Source organism: Vombatus ursinus, unplaced genomic scaffold, assembly GCF_900497805.2.
Source record: "Vombatus ursinus unplaced genomic scaffold, bare-nosed wombat genome assembly UNPS02009205.1, whole genome shotgun sequence".
In the NCBI taxonomy this organism is placed as follows: domain Eukaryota; kingdom Metazoa; phylum Chordata; class Mammalia; order Diprotodontia; family Vombatidae; genus Vombatus; species Vombatus ursinus.
The window spans coordinates 62,879,971-62,900,677 of NW_020948983.1; the positions used below are offsets into that span (position 1 = coordinate 62,879,971).

Consider the following 20,707-nt stretch of genomic DNA (forward strand, 5'->3'; position numbering starts at 1 on the left):
AACCAGTATCTGCAAAGTGCAATAAAATGAGGTATGCCTATACTCTAAGACTGGAACAAAGGAAAATAGGCTGGGTAAAGATATAGAGGGATCTTGATGGAGGGGAGAAATGAGTTCATGAGAGATGTCCTTGATTTTCTTAGTAAAATTAGGAAGAGAGTTGATCTGCTGAGAAAGACAGGGGTGTGAATGACACTGGAATCTTGAGGATGGAGGAGAAATTTAGAGGAGCCTATGATAGTGATCATGAGATTGAGAAGAGGAAGTCAGGGAAGAACAGTCAATCAGGGAAAAACAAAAGTATTGCCAAAGAGCAGTAAGGGTCTGGTTGAGATTAGATAGCATGAATTCAGGTTTAAGGTTGAGGTTGTAGTGGATCCATTAGAATGTCTGTATGACTTCTTCCAGCACTATTCAGAGTATCAATCAATCAATAAGTATTTATAAAGGGCCTATTATCTGCTAGGCACAGTGCTATGGGCAAGGGGATGCAAGTACAAAGAATGAAATAATTCCTACTTAAGTTTACATACATGAAATAAGCCTACATTCTAATGAGGGAGACAATAAATTCATGTAAGATATATTCAGGATGAAGCTTATATATATATGTGTATATATATATATATATATAAACACATATACATACACATATATACACATACAAATATACCTACATAGTAAGTAAATGCAAGGTATTTTGGGTTGGAGGACACTATCAGTTGAAGGGATTGGGAAAGGCATTGTGGGAATTGTGCCTGAGCTACATCTTAAAGGAATTGGGGAATTACATGAGGTGGACATAAGGGAGGGTGGGGTAGTGGAGTACATTCTAGGCATAGGAGACAGTAGGGGTGACCTCATATTGAGGACTAGTTGGGTATGAATAGAAGGACAAAGAAGAAAACCATTTAAGGTTGGAGACCAGTGTTTAATTGAACTGATTAACTCTGGGTCAGGGCTTTGAAAGATGGAAAGTTAGGCCAGAAATAATAAAAGTAGTTTTGGGGACAGATTATCCTATTACCACTGTGTAGGCAGTAAGGAAGTGGGATGGGGTGGGGTGGGGGAGGAGAAGAGGAATGTGAAAATAGGGAAAGAGAGTAAAGTTGGAGAAATCATCTATGATGTTGTTGCAGTAATCGAGATATGTGCTCATGAGGACCTCCTCTGGAGTGTTGGGAATAGGTACAGCTTAGAATGAATGAGAGATACATTTCAAAGGGAGGTAGCTGATAGCTTAGTGATACCAAGGATATAAGGAATGATAGAAATGCTTCCATCATGGAGCTTGGAAAAGCAATGATGCCATTAGGAGACATGCCATCTTTCCTTGAGAAAAATGGAATTTTCCCTAAAAAAAACATATATCAAGGTTGACAGTCAGCTAGATGGCACAGTGGATAGAGCGCTGAGCATGGAATCAGGAAGACAGGAGCTCAAATACACCTGAATGCTATGTGACTCCAGGCAAGTCACTTACTCTCTGTTTTCCTCAGTTTCTTCAATTGTAAAATGGGGATAATAGCTCTTACTTTGACGGGTGGTTGCAAAGATCAAATGAGATAATATTAATTAAGTGCTTATCACCAGGCCTGGCACATAGTAGGAGCTTAATAAAGGTTTATTTCCTCCTTTCACTCATTAACTCTTTGTAGTCCTAGTACCAAAGTGCTTACTTTATAGTAGATAAGTTCTTAATAAATGTTTGAATTTAATTGAACTCAAAAATTTCCTCTTCAGTAACCAGTAATTATCTGCCCTCTCCTGAAGCTATTGTGGATTTTCCATGGCAACTTGTATGACCTGGAATAAATCACTTAACCTCTCTGGGCTATCCTTTAATCCTTTAATAAATCTGTAAAATGAGGGGTTTAGATTATATTGACTCTAAGGTCTGAATCTATGATCCTTTTAAATAAAAAGCATAATTTTGTTGTAAATATGTTGGTGTTTGTTAATGGAAGACAATGAATTCTGGAAAATATTTATGTGACTTCTATTTTCCCTATTTCCTCTAGATTTGTTTTTCATAGTTGGAAAAGTTGTAGATAATTTGTAGTTTCCAAAGTATGGGAATAATAGTAATTACTTACATTTATATAGTATTTTAAGGGTTGATAAGCACTTTATAAGTATTATCTTATTTTAACCTTACAACAAACCTAGGAGTTGTTTATTCTTATTCCCATTTTACACATGAGGAAAATGAGGCAGACAGAGATTAAGTTGCCCAGGGTTAGGCAGATAGTAAGTGTCTGAGGTAGGGTTTGAACTCAGGTCTTTCTGATTCTAAGTAGTTCTTTATCCATTGCACTAAGTAGCTGTAGGATAGAGTTGTAAAAAACAGGGAGAGTTTAGGGGCATTGATTTCAGGAGAAAATGATGAAGAAAAGAAGAGGAAAATTTGTTATCCTCTCCCCTTTTATTTCTCGCCATATAGATGTAGATCCCAGCCCTGAACAATACTCATAGCCTATTACTTAACAAATTTCTTTAACTGTAAGGTCTGGTTTTAGGACCTGCAGAGAATTTGACTTCTGTGCCCGACTGATCTGAGCATATGTTAGTGCATCTTTTCATACTGTTAATTCAATTCAGCAAATGTTTATTGACTAGCAGTATATGCCAATCAAAATCACCTCATATGAAATCTAATGAGATAGCATGTGTCAAGTGATTTGTAAGAATAAAACTGCTAATTATTACATTGGTGGGTAATAAATACGTGTTGATGAATTAATTTGCTGTAGGTAGCCAGCCTCAAATCTATATGCTTATACTTCAGGTAAGGGTATTTTGGTATTGCAGTTTTGTTGATCTTCGTTCTTTAGTCAGACACATTAGCTTCATTTAGAACAGTAAATTCACATTTATCCCATAATGTGAGTGACTGAAGTGATCTCCATGTTACTTTTCTGTGTATCTGAAGCTTACCTTTTCAACTACCAAGCATTCCTCCTCCCCCCCACCTCCAATTTTTGCAATCTTTCTCAAATGATTTATTGATTGGACTTCTTTCATAAATTTGGGAATGGGAGCAGAAGTCTTAATGGGCGATTTCATCAATATACCACATTCCTATTGTGGAAATTTCCTCTAAAAATGCAGATCAAGGGGCAGCTACATGGTACAATAGATAGAGCCCTGGTCTTGGAGTCAGGTGAACCTGAGTTCAAATCTGACCTCAGACACTTGACACTTATTAGCTGTGTGACCCTGGGCAAGTCACTTAACCCTAATTGCCTCACAAAAAAGCAAAAAAATTAAATAAAAATAAGAATAAAAATGCAGATCAGCAACTCATCTATAACTTCTAAGTTGCTCTGTGAAGAAACCCGTAGTAGTTAGCTGGACTTGGAGTCAAGAAGAATTGTGTTCAGATTTAGCCTTGACACATTCTAGCTGGGTGACCAAAATAAAGTTGCTTAATCTCTAATTGCTACAAACCAATAGTCAATATTTAATAAACATTTTAGTTGTTTTCAGTCATGTTTGACTCTTCATGACCCCATTTGGGATTTTCTTATCAAAGATACTGGAGTGGTTTGCCATTTTCTTCTCCAGCTCATTTTACAGATGGGGAAACTGGGGCAAACAAGGTGTGCCCAGGGTCACACAGCTAGTAAATGTCTGAGTCAGGTCTTCCTGATTCCAGGCCCGGCACTCTATCCATCGTGCCATCTAGCTGCCCAAACATTTATTAACAACCTACTATATGCCAGGCACTGTGCTAGGGAAACACATAAGAAAAAAAAAAGACAGTCTTGTCCCTCAAGGAGCTTACAATCTAGTGGGGGAAGGCAATACACAACAGGAAGCTGGAAAGTGTGAGTAGGAAGGGGGAGGATGGGGTAGAAGGTACCTTGCTCTGTGACATGATATTCTAGGATTTGAGACCATACAGAGCATCTTCTTTTTTTTTTCTTTTGTCTTGTTTTTTTTTAGGCTAGGCAGTGGGATTAAGTGACTTGCCCAGGGTCACACAGCTAGTAAGTGTCAAGTGTTTGGTCTGAGGCCGGATTTGAACTCAGGTCGTCCTGACTTCAGGGCCTGTGTTTTATCCACTGCGCCACCTCGCTGCCCCAGAGCATCTTCTTGAAAATGAAGAGTTTAGCTGAAGAGTTGAGACCTCTACAAAGGAAGGCTTTAGGAGGAGTTTATTGCTTGGCCCTCCAGACCTCCAAACGGAGGGGAAAGGCAGTGAGTATCAAAGCAGGATCAATCTCCATGATGATGAAAACAACTTCTTAATAACCATCAAAAACCCCAGACATTTAAATACACAAATACAATCGATCACATATTGAACTGCAAACTCCATTTTTGAAAACTTATTTTTGTAATATAAATATTAACTTTAACAAATATAAGGACTGCGGTGAGAAGAGAAAGGACTACATTTTCAAAGATGCCTGGGCCTGAATATAATAGGCAGAGTTGAGGCAGGGCAAGATGTTTCCCGATGTGACTCTACCTAAAGTTGAATTACCATTGGGAGAGTAAGTTCTTCATCTCCTGTGAGGTCTACATGTCCATAATGTTGGTTGAATATATTGGGGGATTAAGGGAAGATAGTTACATACTGGAGATTTAATGGCAGTTACCACAGGGCTGGTTTATGAAAAGTGGAGAGTCATGATGAGAATTCATGAAAATTACAAACAGCTGGTTGAGCAGCTAGTTGCCTGACTGTTCATTTCTTTCCTGATTAAATGTTTTGCTGTCATATTTTCCCTTGCCTGGGTATGTTAGCATGGTGCACAATCGAACAGTTAGACATGAGCTAACTTTTGAAGTTCTCACTTTTCTGAGTAGTGGCAAAGTGAGCCAGACAGGTGATTTACTGTTGAGTTAGACATGAAATTGAACTGAATTTGGAGAATGTCTAAAGCTACCTTGATGACAGGCTATACAAAATAAGACTAAATTGTTTGCTCCCATGTACCTTTCTAATCTCTTTTATTTCTTATGGATTTTCTTACTATTATTATTATTTTTACATTGTCCTACTCAATGCATGTGGGAAGGTAGGTGGTACAGTGGATAGAGTGCCAGTCCTGGAGTCAGGAAGACCTGAATTCAAATGTAGCCTAATCCACTTACTATGCAATGCTGGGCAAGTCACTTCACCCCGTTTGCCTCAGCTTTCTCATCTATAAAATGAGCTGGAGAAGGAAATGGCAAACCACTCCAGGATTTTTACCAAGAAAATCCCAAATGGGGTCACGAAGACTCAGACACAACTGAACAACAACAGAAGTCAGTGCATACACACACACACACACACACACACACATTTTTTTTCTGGGTTATTTCATTTAAATCTTTTAATATTTTTGGCAGTCTTTATATTTTAAATTTCTTACAGCACAATAATATTGCATCACATTTGTCTATCACAATTAATTCGGCCGTTTCTCAACCTTTGGACACATATTTCTCTGTTTTCTTGAACAGAGGACATTGAATCAAATTAGGACTGTTCTGTGTAGTCTTTTCTTGACGATTCAGGATCATTGGTTTTGCCACACAACAGAATAAAGGATATTTATATAGCTTGAGATTTACTTATTTTTTTTCTGTCTCTCTCCTCCATGTCAGCTCATTTCTGTGGCTGTCTTTGTGCCTATTTCTGACAGCCTCACTTTCCTCCCTTTAGTTTATTAATTCTAATATTCTTCTGTGTAAGGAAAGTGAGAGCCAAGTTGAAGGTCTGCATAGTGAATAAGGGTCAGAAAGACACCAATTGAGGGGTAGAGGAGCAAAGTGCAAGGTTTTAGTGCCGAGAATTTGTTACAGTTATTTCAAGAGTCCAGAAGCCTTTTTGGCTTTCTTTTGGGTCCATGCTTTTGGAACTGCTAAGAGACTGACCTTTTGAAAAATGATATGTTGCCAGATTGATGTTTAGGTCTCTGCTCCTGAGAAGTTTCCTTTTTAGAAAAGGAACAAATTGAGTCTTAGAAGTATGCTCTCTCTCACTCTCTCTTTTCTTTGTCTAAAGGCATAAAAGCTCTAAAGAGACCTTGAGTTATTAGAAGCATATTCTGTACTTTATTTCCCATAACTTTGCCCTGGAAAGTATAGTCTGGTGGAAACCAGGTTAAATGACTTTAGTCTGAGTTTAGTGTGAAATTTGGAATCTGAGGATAAGCTGATCATCTGTTACAAACTAGCAAAAAACCAAATAGATAATGCAAGAGAATGGAGGCTGAGCTCAGCAGAGTTTGCTGTGGCTAGTGCTAAGTTACTTAGTTTTACTAAGTGCCGCATACTATTTGTCCTGCGCTTTGGTTTCAGTAAAATCTAAAATGCGTTTTCCCCCAGCACCTTTTTTCCTCCCTTCGTTTAACCCCTGTATGTATGTATTCCCAAGAAATCAAGCCCACATGTTTCTTATTCATTTACACTTAACTCATCAGAATGTTTCTGGTAAGCACTCTGCCACATCCAAGTTTTATGAGCTGCTTTTACGATCCTACTTCCTTTGAGTGAGAATGTCCTATATTGCTAACGAAAAAGGGAACTTGAGCCTGGAAGTTTGGGTTTTGGTGCTAAACTTGGAATGAATTTGTGAAATGTGAATGGATTCTAAACTTAACACAGATGCTGTTCTGTCCTCAGGGAAGAGTCTTCAGTATTTACTCACACTGTTTCTTCTCTATTTTACCTGATATTTTCTCAGTAAAATTGGAGTAGGGGCAAAGAGAGAAAGAGAGGTAATACTTGTAGAGTATCAGAGTTTGGCCCGCTGTAACCTTTGGCAACATTTATGAGTCTAATCTTCGAGACGACTGTGTAACCCATGGCCCAGCACCTCATGTGACGAGCTTTCATAGACTTAGTCTAATCTTCAAGTTTTCTCTCAAAAGATTCCCTTTGGCTCATTTTGCCCCTACCAAGATTACTTCTGGGAAATTCCAGAATGTAGCTGTTGTCTAGTTTTGATAGATGTGGTTAGTAGGGTTTCCAGTTCTGATACAAACACCCAAGATAACAATGTCATTTACAAGTCAACCTTGATTTTATGCCACAGAAAATGCAGAAATGACTCAAAGTAGTTAACAAACAATTAATAGATTTTTTTTCTCTTTAGCGAGTCTTACATTTCCCCCAGATTCCTAGGGCCACTGTGGTTTATATACCATCAAAAACTAAATAAACAAGGTTGCCATAGAGGTAACCCACCAACATTCAGGTGAATCCTGCTTTCATCCAGGTACCTATACATCCTTATGATGCCACCCTAAAGGTTTGGTTTTATATAAAAGGAAAAGAAACTTGTGTTTCTAAGGTGATATTTTTCTTCTCACACAGTCTGCACTGCCTGAATATCTCACAGTAAAAGCAGAAGGCAAAATCCAGGAGGTTTGCTCCCCTGTATTATAGCTCAGTCTTTTACTTTTCTTTTAGCTCTGGGGTCCATATACAGTTTTCTTTCTAAGGTGCTAGCGTTGTCCGAGAATTCTTTCTTCTGGCTCAACCAGACTGGATCTCATAACTCTCTTCTTGGGTTTTCTTAGAGGGCAAATCTTGAGGCTATCAAACTTTCCAACTGCCCAAGGAGTTCTTCTATACAGGAGTCTGTGGTCCAGCAATTGGTCACAGAACTCTCCTTTCAGGTCCAGGGTTGAGAACATGCACAATAACCAGAAACCTTTGCTCCAAGGAGTCATAACTAGGTACTAGGGAAGGTTGTACACCTGCACAGATTTAGTCTACACCATGATTCTCCTGCTCCAGGACCCAAGTCTACTCTTAGCTCTGTTGCTTTGACGTGTCTTATCATCACGCTACCAAAGACCAACTCTACAACTGAACCCACCTTTAGTGCCAACACAGAGGGGCATGACTTGTGATAGAGTCAAACAATTCATTCTTGATTGAGCCATAGCCACCTCAGCCAATCATTTAATCTCTAGTAAATGAGACATAAAGTGGTATCTACATCATCAGTGAGACGTTATTAGGAATACTACACTCAATGTTCCTCATTCCTCTCAAGTTAGTTAATGAGAATGTCTATATCCTCCATAGGATGATAGAAAGGTTCACCACCTTAGCAGCTCCTGAAGTTAATTAGAGAACTTCCTTGATCATCCCCCTATTTTCACTTCCATTAACTAAGGGAAAATGAGAAGATTGATTGACAGTAAAGTTTATTTGATATCTGCATCTGCTAAAATTTGTTCCCTGAGTAATTATTTGTTTTCCTTCCCTGAAAGTACAGCTTTGCAATTATCAAGGAGTCTCTAAAAAGACAATGTGACGTATGTTTGTGTTTATGAGTGAAGAATGTCAAGTAATTTTAAGTAATTGAGATTTTCTTCTCTCCCCTCACCCCAAGTTTGGAGCTAGTTTTTTGATTCCTTCTTAAATTCTTCAGTCTTCTTACACTTTAATCCCTTCTATGAATTCTACAGTTCAGCTATACTGGACTATTGTTCTTCTTTGTACATGACCTTCTATCTTCCATCTCTGTGACTTTATATTGGCTATCACCCTTGCCTGGAATGCTCTCCCCCTTCACTTCCCCTCTTTCACTGAAACAAAGAATACCTTTTCAAGATTAGTATTTTTTTATGGTTCTGTGTAAATTCAAGTAATGGGAAACAATTTTTCTGAAAAGTTGAAATTGTTGATTGCTTATAGGACAGTGGAAATGTATAGGCTGAAGCATATTAACAATGAAAAATTTCATTGAAGTGGCATCTATTAGTTTATCAGTGAAATATATTGTCATGGAGAGAGTATAAAGGATAACTCATGGAGAGCCCATGTGTTTCATTGGAACCACCAAATGTTAAGAGATCTAGACAAGGCCCACAACATCGTTGGATGGAAGGGAGGCATAGGTTGCAAGCAGCACAGTTAGAAGTAGTAGCAGCTTCAATGAAATCATAGGGTCATCAAAGTATTCCACTTGAAGAGCGCTAGCTCATATGCTAACTGATAGTCAAGATGGAAATAGATCCCTGGCAAGTTAGCACAAGGGGCTGAATATAGCAAGATGAAAATTAATAGAAAGAAATCTACAGTTCTTCCTTTAGATTGAAAAACAACAACAACTAGCTTCACAAGTATAAGATTATAGAGGAATGATTATATCATAGTTTGTACAGAAAGATCTAGTGAACCGAAAATTCAAAATGAGGTACTGGTATGATATGAAAGCCTGCAAGGTTAATATTAACCTGGGATATATTAAGAAGGGACAGTGCAAGAGTGTTGATGGACTTACTGGATACTGCCTTGCTCAGATGCCATGCCTACAGTGCTGTGTCCAGTTCTAGGAACAACAGTTTAGGAAGGACATATACCAACTGGAGTTTATCTTGAGGAAGGGGACCGGGGTAATGAGAGGACTGGAGACTATGCCTGGTTCAAGGAACTAGATGACAATTCTTAGCCTGGAGAATAAAAGACATAGAGGGAATGATAGCTATCTTCAAAGATTTGAAGAACAGTTGATGGAAAAGATAATGGACTTGTTCTATTCAGTCCCAGAAGTCAGCAAATGGTGGAAGGTACAGAGAGGCATATTTGTATTTGATCTAAGCAAACACTTATTTAAAAATTGTAGCTGTCCCAAAATAGAATAGATTGACTTGGGAGGTAGTGAGTTCACTGTCATTGAAATTTTTCAAGCATAGGTTGGATGTCTGCTTGTCAGAAATATTGTTGGAGCTGACTTCTTTTACACATGGGTTGAGCAGCCTTTGTAATTCCTTCCAAATCTGACATTTTGGTGTATTTGGGGATTCAGTCACTAACTTAAGTGACTGAAGTCACTCAAGTATCTTCTTAACCTCTTTCTTTGGCAGCTATGATTTGACATAATGCTCAGAAACTCATTCATGGATATATATGAATAGTATCATAGGAGACAGAGAAGGAAGGGGAATATTCTACTCAGGTTCTTGTACTTAGAAGGAATGTTTGTATAAAATGTAATCTTCCTAGAACTGAGTATTTGTATTTCGTGAAAAGTAGGGAAAAAGACAGAAGTATTGAAAGCCCTTAGGTGATATAACTTGCCCGAGATCATGTACCACATCTTCTAACTTAGTGGGCCTCCTGTCTTCTACCCAATTTAGCTAGCTATGATAGGAAAAAATTATGAACCAAGAAAAGGATTGTACTAGGTGACATCTAAAGCCTTTTCTTATATTTTGTGATTTGGATACTTTCATGGATACTTCTGTCTGATCCTTCTAAGAACAAAGATACCAGGACTTACATAGCTACTTGTCCGTTATCCTAATAGAATCCATATAACTCTGTTCTGTTTTCTGTTAGTTTGCTGAGATTACTTTTGAGTGTAAGACAATGAGTATGTGAGTGTGAGACAATGAAATAGTAGGAAAAAGGGGTATACTAGGGAAAATATGATGTCCTGATATTGTATAAGGGGGAAAAATTGAGATTGTTAACAACAATTACACATGCAGACTTTGTATGACCTTGGAACATATTGCTTAGAAGAGAGCATAGTATTATTTTTGTGTTTCCCCAAATACATACACACATACACACACACACACACACACACACACACTCACACTTAATTTGTGGGCCTTTTAAGAAGAAATAGTATGATGAATTGTGCCTAGGAAAAATGGGAGAAGAGAAGAGCAGCTTAATTGTATGGTGCTGCCTACTGATTTCACTCTAAGAACTGACCACCTGTGAATTTTTTTTTTTCATTATTTTTTCATAGTACGAGGAAATCAAAAGTGCGAGCTGAACTGCCAAGCAATGGGCTATCGCTTCTACGTGAGGCAAGCTGAGAAGGTCATTGATGGCACTCCTTGTGACCAGAATGGCACATCCATCTGTGTATCAGGGCAATGCAAGGTAAGTGCCTGTATACCACCAGATTTGAGGAGGGGGAGGAGGAAATCATCTTGGGTCCTGTCTACTCTGTGGCTGTTGATGGTCTTGAGTTACTACAAGTTGAGGCTCTAATCTCTCTTACCAGGGGGATTCTTCTTTTGCTGTGGAACATAGAGGGGGTGAAGGAGAAAGCTCCTACATCTGTTCCTCTAACCAATTTCAAGACTTTGGCTTAGGAGTGGCCCTAGCCTCTCTGGAGCTTCTCCCTTTCTAATGTTGGTATTTTGTTTGCTGAGCCCAATGGAAATGGACTAAATGTCTCCTGCACAGTCACTCACTTCTTTCATTGAAGCTCATGACATAGAAGACATTTTCTCTTCGAGGCATGACTGATGGGTGAAAGTAGTTAATGGTTTGGTAAATAGGTTTTGAGAATCTAGCATTGTCGTTCTAAAGGAAAGGCTTGAGATGACTTATTATGCCTAGCCTCCCATGGACAAAGAAGATTCCAGAATGAAAGCTGCCTACTCTCTTCTGTCTCATAGAGCAGAAGATATAATTTAAATAGGAAATGTATTTCAAGCATCTTTGTTGTTGTTGTTGAAGTATGTCATAGGAATATCATTGTAACTCTCCATGTATATTCTAAGCTCAAGAAGGAAAAAAAATTGAAGTAATGGCAATTTATCTAGGTTCTTCTTACATTTCATTTCACTTTCATAGAAAGGACTACTTTCTTTAAAATGTGACTCTTGACTGAGATAATACTCCAGAGTTATGTTAATTGGGGTCAGCGAATCTGTTTTCCTGGCTGTGATTTAGAAATTCATCAGAGTAACTAAGGGTTAACAAGTTAAATTACTATTTTTTTGCAGTCATGTAAGACATTTCCATATTAGTCATTTTGTACTAGAAGATTTGAATGAAAGAAAATGAAAAATAGCATGCTTCAGTCTGTATTCAGACAATATCAGTTCTTTTATTTTAGAGGTGGATAGTATGCTTCATCATTAGTCTTCTGGGATTGTCGTGGATCATTGTATTCCTGAGAATAGCTAAATTACTATTTTAGAATAGACTAAGATTCTAGCTTAATTAACATACCATAGCTGTTATGAACTGCTATATTTATATGTAGAATATCACAATGTTTGACATTAATATAGCCGAAGGATTTGATTTATTGGCCCAAAGAGTGAGTCCTGTTCAAGCTTATACCAGGTATAGGATCTAGGGTGGTCATCAGCCTTTCATGGTGCCCTCCGAGGTCTGATGGGAATGTGATACTATGGGACCAGGGTTGCTTAAAATTCTTAGATATAGGAGTGGTGAAAGAGTCCAAGAATGACAAAGGACAAAGAGGTATTCAAAATATAGTGAAGTGTTTGATGAGAAATCAATTAGATTTGAATGTAAGATGTGTGTATATGTTTCCTAGGTAGGTTATATGTATGTCTATATGGGTTTGTCAAAATATGGCTCACAGGGAGATATGAATAGATATCCAAGGGATACTTTTATTCTGACCCAGAAGGGAGCAGGATATTATGGCCACAAGGCTGGTCTGCTCGGCTCTCCTCAGAGAAAGGGTATAAATGAAAATTCTATCTATCTACCCCACTAAATATTTGCTAGTCATTAGGAAATCATTTTTAGGTTCACACCATTTCCTGATCACTATCCTTTAATTGGGAAGGAGTGCCCCAAAGTATATCTGAAGGCTTAATTTTCTTCCCAACACATGACAGTTAAACAAAGGTTAGCACAAGTGAATGGTAAATAAACAAATTTATCTAAGCTTATAGCAAACAGAAATCAGAGAAGTTATACAGATTAGCATATACTACAGAATGCACAAAGTGAATGAACTTTCCCACTGAGAGGAAAATATCAAAGAGGAAAAGAGAGAGAGAGAGAGAGAGAGAGAGACAGAAAGACAAATTGTGTTCTCACCCAAGGGGAAATTCCCAGTGATCTCTGTGTGGTGAGCTAGACATCGGAACATACTCATAGTACTAGCTTCTCTACATGTTGACTTCTTTCAAAGTCTTCTTTTCCTATGGGATTTTTCCCTGAAGAGAACCTAGAATCACATCTGCCCACTGTCAAAGCGGGAAGCCAAAAGAAGGAGCCCTCCTCTCTCAAGCTGTGGCCAACTCAGTCCCTTATGCAGGCGCAGAGCACTGAATAATTATTCTCTCCATCAATGATAAGTGTCTTATGGAAATGGCCAATTTTAAGCCCTGAGTTACATGAGAATTGAGGTGGTAACAGACCAGCACCGCGATACGTGTAGGTGAAAGGAGAAGTCTGAGTTTGTTCAAAGAACTGGTTATATTATTTCACTTAGTGAACTGAGCTTCCCTGTGGGCTTTTAAGTTGGGGTACATTAGATTAACACTCCCCTGGATCCCCTATGGCTTATACTGTAAGACACCCATGTGTCAGTGCTTTAACTTCCTAAATAGGAAGTAACTGAGTTATAGATGGAGGCAGACAGAATGAATCACAGTTTAATTTAAAAACAGAAAAACAACCTTTAGATATGGAGAAAACTGACTGTTGAACAATGCAACAAATGGACATTCTCATTTTTTCCTCAGTTTTTGAATAAATTCTTAAAATGAAAAAAAATTAAGGAAAATACCTTCCAGTAATTGGCATTTATTATTTGATAACGTTTGTGGCATCTTTGGGTAAGTAAAACAGTGGAAATATTAGAGAAGATCAAATGAAAGACATTTTGGTGTATTAGAAAGTACACTAAACAAGAATGCTTGAGCTTTGGCTTCTAATCTTGACTCTTTGACTAATTAGGGTTGTGGCCTTGAATAAGTCAGCCCTCAAGGCCTCCGTGACTTCATTTTGTAAAATGTAGTAGGGCTGGATTGGGCTAAGCAATCTCTAAGGTCCCTTCAAATAGAATTCAAACTTCATTCCACTGAGTTAAATTAAATTTTAATTTGTTTAGCCCTAGGGGCCTTTATCAGTCCAACTTTTTCTTTCACATGCTAAATCTGGAGCCTTATTCTTTATTTCTCTTCTGTGTAAATGTAGTTGCTCTATATCATATAAGGCAGAGATAGCCATTTCTCCTTATGATTCTACAGAGGTAAAATGCATACAGTCTATTCAAGGATCTGAATAGGATTAATGAAGAACCAAAAATGGATATAATCAAAATGCTAATGTGTAGTAAAGGTGAACACAGGAATAATAACTGATGTGGTGTTTCAAAGTCTGTAAAATGCTTTACAATGTATTATTTCATTTGAGTCTTACAATAATCCCATAAGCTAGGTATTCTGTATAATATTGTTTCCATTTTTTTAATGTAACCTGGGACTCAAATCCATATGCTTAAGATTCTCCTCATTGGAGAATGATTAATGAATAATCTCCACCTGTCAGAGGAGTAGAGTTGGTGGGATCTTGGAAGGAAAGAAATCCCAGTTCTTCATGATGGCCAGCTTTTAGAAACTACTAAATAACAAAAATGAGCAAACGGACTTTCAGATAAGTGACTTCCCCAGGGTCACACAGGTATTAGATGTCAGACATATCTGCTTTTTTCATCAAGGTTCAGGCTATTTTTGTTTCCTCAGTGGGAGGACAGTATGACTGAACTCTGAGTCAGGAAGCACTGGGATCAAATCCCACCTTTGACACTAGCTGTGTGACCTTGGACATCTAACCCTTCTATAAAATGAAGTTCACATTACTTGTAATATCTATCTTACAGGGTTCTTGTGAGATTCAAATGAGATTATATGTGCGTATTTCAAATGTTACAGGACTATTTAAATATCAGTTTCTATTATTATTCTATGAAGTTTGAGTAAGGAGGAGTTCATTCTGAGCATGGAAGACGTCCAGGTGTGGAGTACAGCCTGGGCAAAGATAGAAGATGGAATAGTAGGTTAGGGGGGAGAAAACAACCAGATTCACCAGTTTGGCCAGATCGTAGAGTGCACCAAGGGGAGAAATGTGCAATCAATCTGGAAAAGGAGACTGGAGTAATATTAAATATCAGGTTCATTTGTATTTTGTCCTAGAGACAGCTAGATATATGACTGCAGAAAGAAAACTTTCCTGACTTTTTCAACCCATTATTCGTGCCTTCAATAATGTGATCATGGCAATAACAAGGCATGTTTTGGTTTTGATTTTTAATTGACTTACCCTCATTCTTGTACAAATAGCCCCTTTGCTTTGAGTTATTTGTGGATCATATTTGTTATGAAACAAATGAATTTCGTGCACATGTTGCACAGTTTTGATTTTGGCTATAGATGTAGTCCTAGGGTCTTCTCAGGGTCACTCCGTTCATGGTGATGATTGGATTATTTATTAAAATTCATAACCCTTACCTCCTTTCGCATCAGTGTATGAAAATATATCTGTGTGTTATAATGGAAAGTGTTGGATTTGGAGTGTTGGATTCAGGTTTGGAGACCACCAGTTTATATAACATGTAACTCTTAAGTTCCTCTGTGGTTGAATATGTCTGATGTAATAATGATAGTAACTAGCATTATATGATGCTTTATGGTTTGCAAAATGTTTTACCTATATTATCACATTTGATGTTCACAACAACCTTGTGAGGAAGGTGTTATTTCCATTTTATAGATCAGGAAATTGAGGCAGGTAGAGGTAAAATAACTTGCCAGGGTCAAACAGTTAAGGGAGTATTTGAGAAAGGATATTGTCAAGTACATACATTCTAGGTAAATGCCAAGCATATATATTCTGATGTATTCTGATTTTTGGAGTTGAGATGAGTAGGTGAGCTCAGATAAAATAAGAGGACCTAGGCCTCGTTAGATAATACTTTCCCAAGGCAACCATGGCACAGTACCTGGATTAAATTCCAAATCTTCCATTTACTACTTGTGTGACTTCAGGGAATTCATTTAACTTCTCAGCCTCACTTTCCTCATCTGTAAAGTGAGGTTAGACTACATGACCATTTAGGTTCCTGCCAGTTCTAAATCTATAATCCTCTAAGTCTGAATGTCTTCCCAGCTGTATTACTCATTTTATTTTTTTCTTTTTGGGTCTTCTTTGAATTTCATGATCACTGCTGTGGATGGAATGAAAGAATGTATGAGAAAGTATCTTCCTGTGGCTTTCCTATTTTGAAGAAAAAGAAGCCCTTCCATATAAGGAAATCCCCTTCCTCATTTTGCACATGTACCCATTTAGATAGATACCTTTGCAGTGTCTGCAGAGTTCAATTTTACATATTTTGGGATTTGCTAACATGCCATCTTTCCCTCTCCTCTACCACCTGCCTCCAGTTGGATGCTACTTAGTTGCATTTGGAAAATATCTCCTGCTTATTTCATATTTGTCTGGTAATTAAAATTAACCGTTTCCAAATGTCCGGAGAGGAGCTTGGTCCTTTCCATCTGTGTTCTGCTATCTCAATAAGAATGACATAATAAAGGTTTTGTGCTCAGGCGTGTAATTGAAGGGATTGCAATACTCTAAGCCTCTCTGACAGAGGTCATCATTTTCCTTGAATGTGCAAATGTGCCTTCCAGAACCAAAGGAGTAGGACCATCTCCTTCCTCTGGCTAAATGGTTCAAAGTCCCATTAACCATTTTTGTTGTTGTTATTGTTGTTGCTGTTGTCTAAAAGTGCTGATAATCTTTCCTTTATTGATGAATGCACTTCAGGCTGTTGGAAGAAGCAGGAAATAAGCCCATCACAGAAAAATAAGAAAAATGATGGACTAGATGCTTTATATCTCTCATCTCATGAGACTGAATCTTGAGGCAAGGATTGTTAGGCACTGGAAGGATGTTATTAACAGTGGTAGATTTCCTCTTTGCTGAAAATCATTAAGTACAACATTAAGCAACCATGAAAATAAACACCACAATATAATCTGCCGGCCTAATGAGAATCAGACATTAATCTTCATCAGAGGCTAGATAAAGTAAGGAATTTATTATTACATGCCCATCCTTTCTATTATTTTCATTTAATTGGAAAAAAAAAACTTTGGGTACCTGAACGTACCCAAGGAACTCGACAGTCTGGGGAATATAACAAGCAAGCATTTATTAAGCGCTTAGTGTGTGCCAGGTATTATGTTAAGTGTGCTGGAAATAAAAATATAAGCAAAAAAAAAGTCCCTGCCCCAAGGTGCTTACATTATAATGAGGGAAAAAGAAACCCAAAAGGCATCTGAAAAGAGGAGGAATAGGGTAAGACAATGGTACCTTGTGGGGATATGGCATTCACATCTAGAAAGTTAGAATCATAGTGAGGAGGGGAATAAAGGTTGGCAGGCCTATGTTGTTGTTGCTAAGTCTTTTTTCAGTCATGTCCAACTCTTCATGATCCCATTTGGGGTTTTCTTGGCAAAGATACTGGAGTGGTTTGCCATTTCCTTCTCCAGCTCATTTTATAGATGAGGAAACTGAGGTAAATAGAGTTAAAAGTGATTTGCCCAGGGTAACACAGCTAGTAAGTGTCTGAGGCCAGATTTGAACTCAGGAAGATGAGTCTTCCTAAATGCAGGCCCAGTACTCTATCCACCACGTCACTCAGCTGCCCTTGGCAGTCCTGAACCCTTCCCCAAAGTGGAGACTCCCAAGTATTGATGCACTCATCAGTGAGAGGAGGGGGGCTAGCATTAAAGAAGGATGTTCCACCATGATAAGGGCACAAAGTTGTATGGACATTGTATGGACAGTGTGAGAAGGCCCCAGGTGCTGGAGGAAGTTCCAGGGTAAGACTTCACCTGAGGCATAAAGTTGAAGTCCCCAAAGTCAGAATCATGACTGGGAGGGGAAACTCAGATAGGTTTGTGTTTGCTGCAGATAGAAACTTACAATCCATTAGCCTTCAACTCTGGGACAAGAGAGACAGAGGTGGAGCACACAGAGGAAAACAAAACAAACAAAACACATCCATTTAGAAATGTGGATGAGTCCAATTAACCTTTTGCGGCAAAATAGAAATTTCTAAAACTATTTTTTACTGACAGTGATACCTCCTGTCCTTATCCACTTCTAACCTAGGCTGATTTAGTTTTATCTTATCTCCTGTCAAAAGGACAGATGAAACAATCTCCCAGGGATCCTTTCAGCCAGAGAATTGTAGAAATGAACTGGTCATCCTAACCTGAGGTAGCTAGTGTGTGTGTGTGTGTGTGTGTGTGTGTGTGTGTGTGTGTGTGTGTGTTGGGAAGGGGACAGTGATGATGAAACTGAATATCTGCTTTGAGGAAGGAGGAGTTAAAAAAAAAGGTAAAGCTATGTTATATAAGTGATTCAGTTCTATTTCAAAAAAACCCTACCTGAACTCTGAGATTAGTCTGAAAGATGAAATTGTCCTGATAATTCTGAGAGCACATGTACATTAATATATGCCTTTGTGGTATTTGCCTCTTTTCTTTCTTCTATCACTGTCACCTCCTTGGAATAATAAGATTGGCCACTCTTTTCTGGGCTAAACAACATCAAAAAAAAAAGGATGTGTGTCATTGACTTCATTCATCATGAGCTGGCAAAGTACAGATCTAGTTCTCTCTAAAATTGTGTTCTGAATTGAATATTGGTATTTTTCAGTTAGTAGTCAGTGTAACTTAGAACCATGAACTTAGATAGTAGGATGGAAAGAATCAACAGGGGACATCTAATAATACCTTATATTTCTACAGTGCCCTGAGACTTATGATGCCTTTTGTATATGTTATCATCCCTTTATCTTCATAATAACATTGTGGCATAGGGTAGTTTAAATACCAGCCCCATTTTCTAGATAGGAGGAATGTAAGATCCAAAAAATTGTGACTTGACCAAAATCATTTAGCCAATAAATAATTCTGGAGCCAAATTTGAACTCAGATTATCTGATTTAATTCTGTGCAACAAGCATTTTGTTGTTTTTGATGTTTAGTTGTTTCAATCGTGTCTGACTTTATGTGACCCCATTTGGGATTTTCTTGGCAAAGAAATTGGAGTAGTTTGCCATTTTCTTCTTCAGCTCATTTTACAGATAAGGAACTGAAGCAAACAGTGGTAAATGACTTGCCCAGAGTCACACAGCTAGGAAATGTCTGAGGCCATATTCGAACTCAGATCTTCCTGATTCCTGGAGACTAGGTGGTATAGTAGATAGAACACTAAGCCTAGAGTCAGGAAGCATCTTTGTCCTTTTAATGTAGCTGGGCAACCCTGGACGAGTCATTTAACCCTGTTTGCCTCAGTTTTCTCATCTATAAAATGAACTGAAGAAGGAAATGGCAAATGACTCCAGTATCTTGGCTAAGAAAACCCCAAATGGGGTCACAAAGATGATTGAAATGACTAAACAGCAAGAACACCAATTATATGCTAGGTGCGAAAGGTATGAAGATGGCACTATACAGAGTCCTTGCCCTCAAGGATCGTTAGACTGGGTGGATACAGCCTATAAATTTGAAAAATATCTCCATGGTAATCTGAGGAGGAGATAGAAAACTTGAACAATTAAGGGAATCAGGAAAGGCTTCAGATCCCTTCCACCCTATTAAGGCATCTGTCATGGAAACAAACAAATGGATAGCCACACAAATTTGCATGAGTTTTTATATTTTTCTCTTGTCATCACAACTTTCCCTAATGTTTTCTAATTGCCATCTAATTGCCTTTGTTATAGGATCATAAATATAGAGCTAAGAAGGATAATAGGGCTCATTTAGCCCAACATTGCCATTTGACTGATAAGGAAGCTCACACTTAGAGAGTTATTGATTTGCTCAGGGTCATATTCAGCATGTTGGGAAGCAGGATTTGAACTCACATCCTCCTAACTCTGAGTCCAGTCCACTGCACCATTCTGACTCCTTTTAGAATTTGAGCCAAGTTGATCTTACAGATAGTTTCCAAATCTTAAAACTCATAAATGTTTCACAAACACTGAAATTGTCCCTTGGCTCCCAACCATATTTTTTTCTCATCTCCTATCTTCTCCTCCATATCTGTTTCAGTAGATTAAGAGAATACTTTTACTCCTCTCTATAAACATAGATCCCATGAATGCCAAAAGCTAAAAGGAAAAGGGAGGAGAAAAATTTAATTTATTTTAGCTTACTGCCTAATTTTTTTTAAAGCTGCAAACTGATTCATAGGTTTAAGTATGTGAGCTAAACCTTTAAAGTTTTGAGGAACATGGGCCAGAATGATGAGTTTTGTGGACATTCTAATTAATATTCCTAGAGTGAAAAGATCATATTTGAGGTCACTCAATGCAGGTACAAAGTATGGATACTGAAAGTACTGTAGCAATAGAGTTGGGGTTTAGGAGTTGATAATGTAAAAAGGTGAAGAGAGAGAGAAGGAGAAAGGTGAGGTTGGAATATGGGAAATGGATGTAAAAAAGAGAGGAAGGAGGAGGGAAAGAAAGAGAGCAGTAAGAGAAAAGATTTAGAAGGCAGGATGGTGTCAAATTATGAAATTGTTGAATACCAGGCAAAGGAATATGAATTTCAGTTAGTAGGTAGTAGGGAGCCTTTGTAGGTTAACAGACAGTGGGAAGCTGCCTAGGGGCAGCTAGATGGCACAGTGGTTAGAGCACCAGGCCTGGAGTCAGGAGGACCTGAGTTCAAATGTGGCCTCAGACACTTACTAGCTGTATGACCTTGGGCACGTCACTTCACCCTGTTTGCCTCAGTTTCCTCATCTATAAAATGAGCTGGAGAAGGAAATGGCAAGCCACTCCAATATCTTGGTCAAGAAAACCTAAAATGGGGTCACAAAGAGTTAGACACGAATGAAACGGCTAAACAACATCAACAACAAGAACCTTTGAAGATTTTTGAGCAGGTATTTAATTAATAGATTCGTGGATATGGTGAATTAGCTTAGCAAT

At 38.2% G+C, this 20,707-nt stretch overlaps 1 protein-coding gene across 4 annotated transcripts in view; it reads left to right on the forward strand.

Annotated features, from left to right (window-relative positions):
- Window positions 1–20,707, forward strand: part of THSD4 (thrombospondin type 1 domain containing 4) — an 865,877-nt gene that overhangs the window by 413,168 nt on the left and 432,002 nt on the right. For all 4 annotated transcript variants that reach the window (XM_027852227.1, XM_027852225.1, XM_027852228.1 and 1 more), the window contains one exon: window positions 10,721–10,857. In XM_027852227.1, the coding sequence (XP_027708028.1) occupies window positions 10,721–10,857 (137 nt within the window). The remainder of the gene's footprint in view (window positions 1–10,720; window positions 10,858–20,707) is intronic.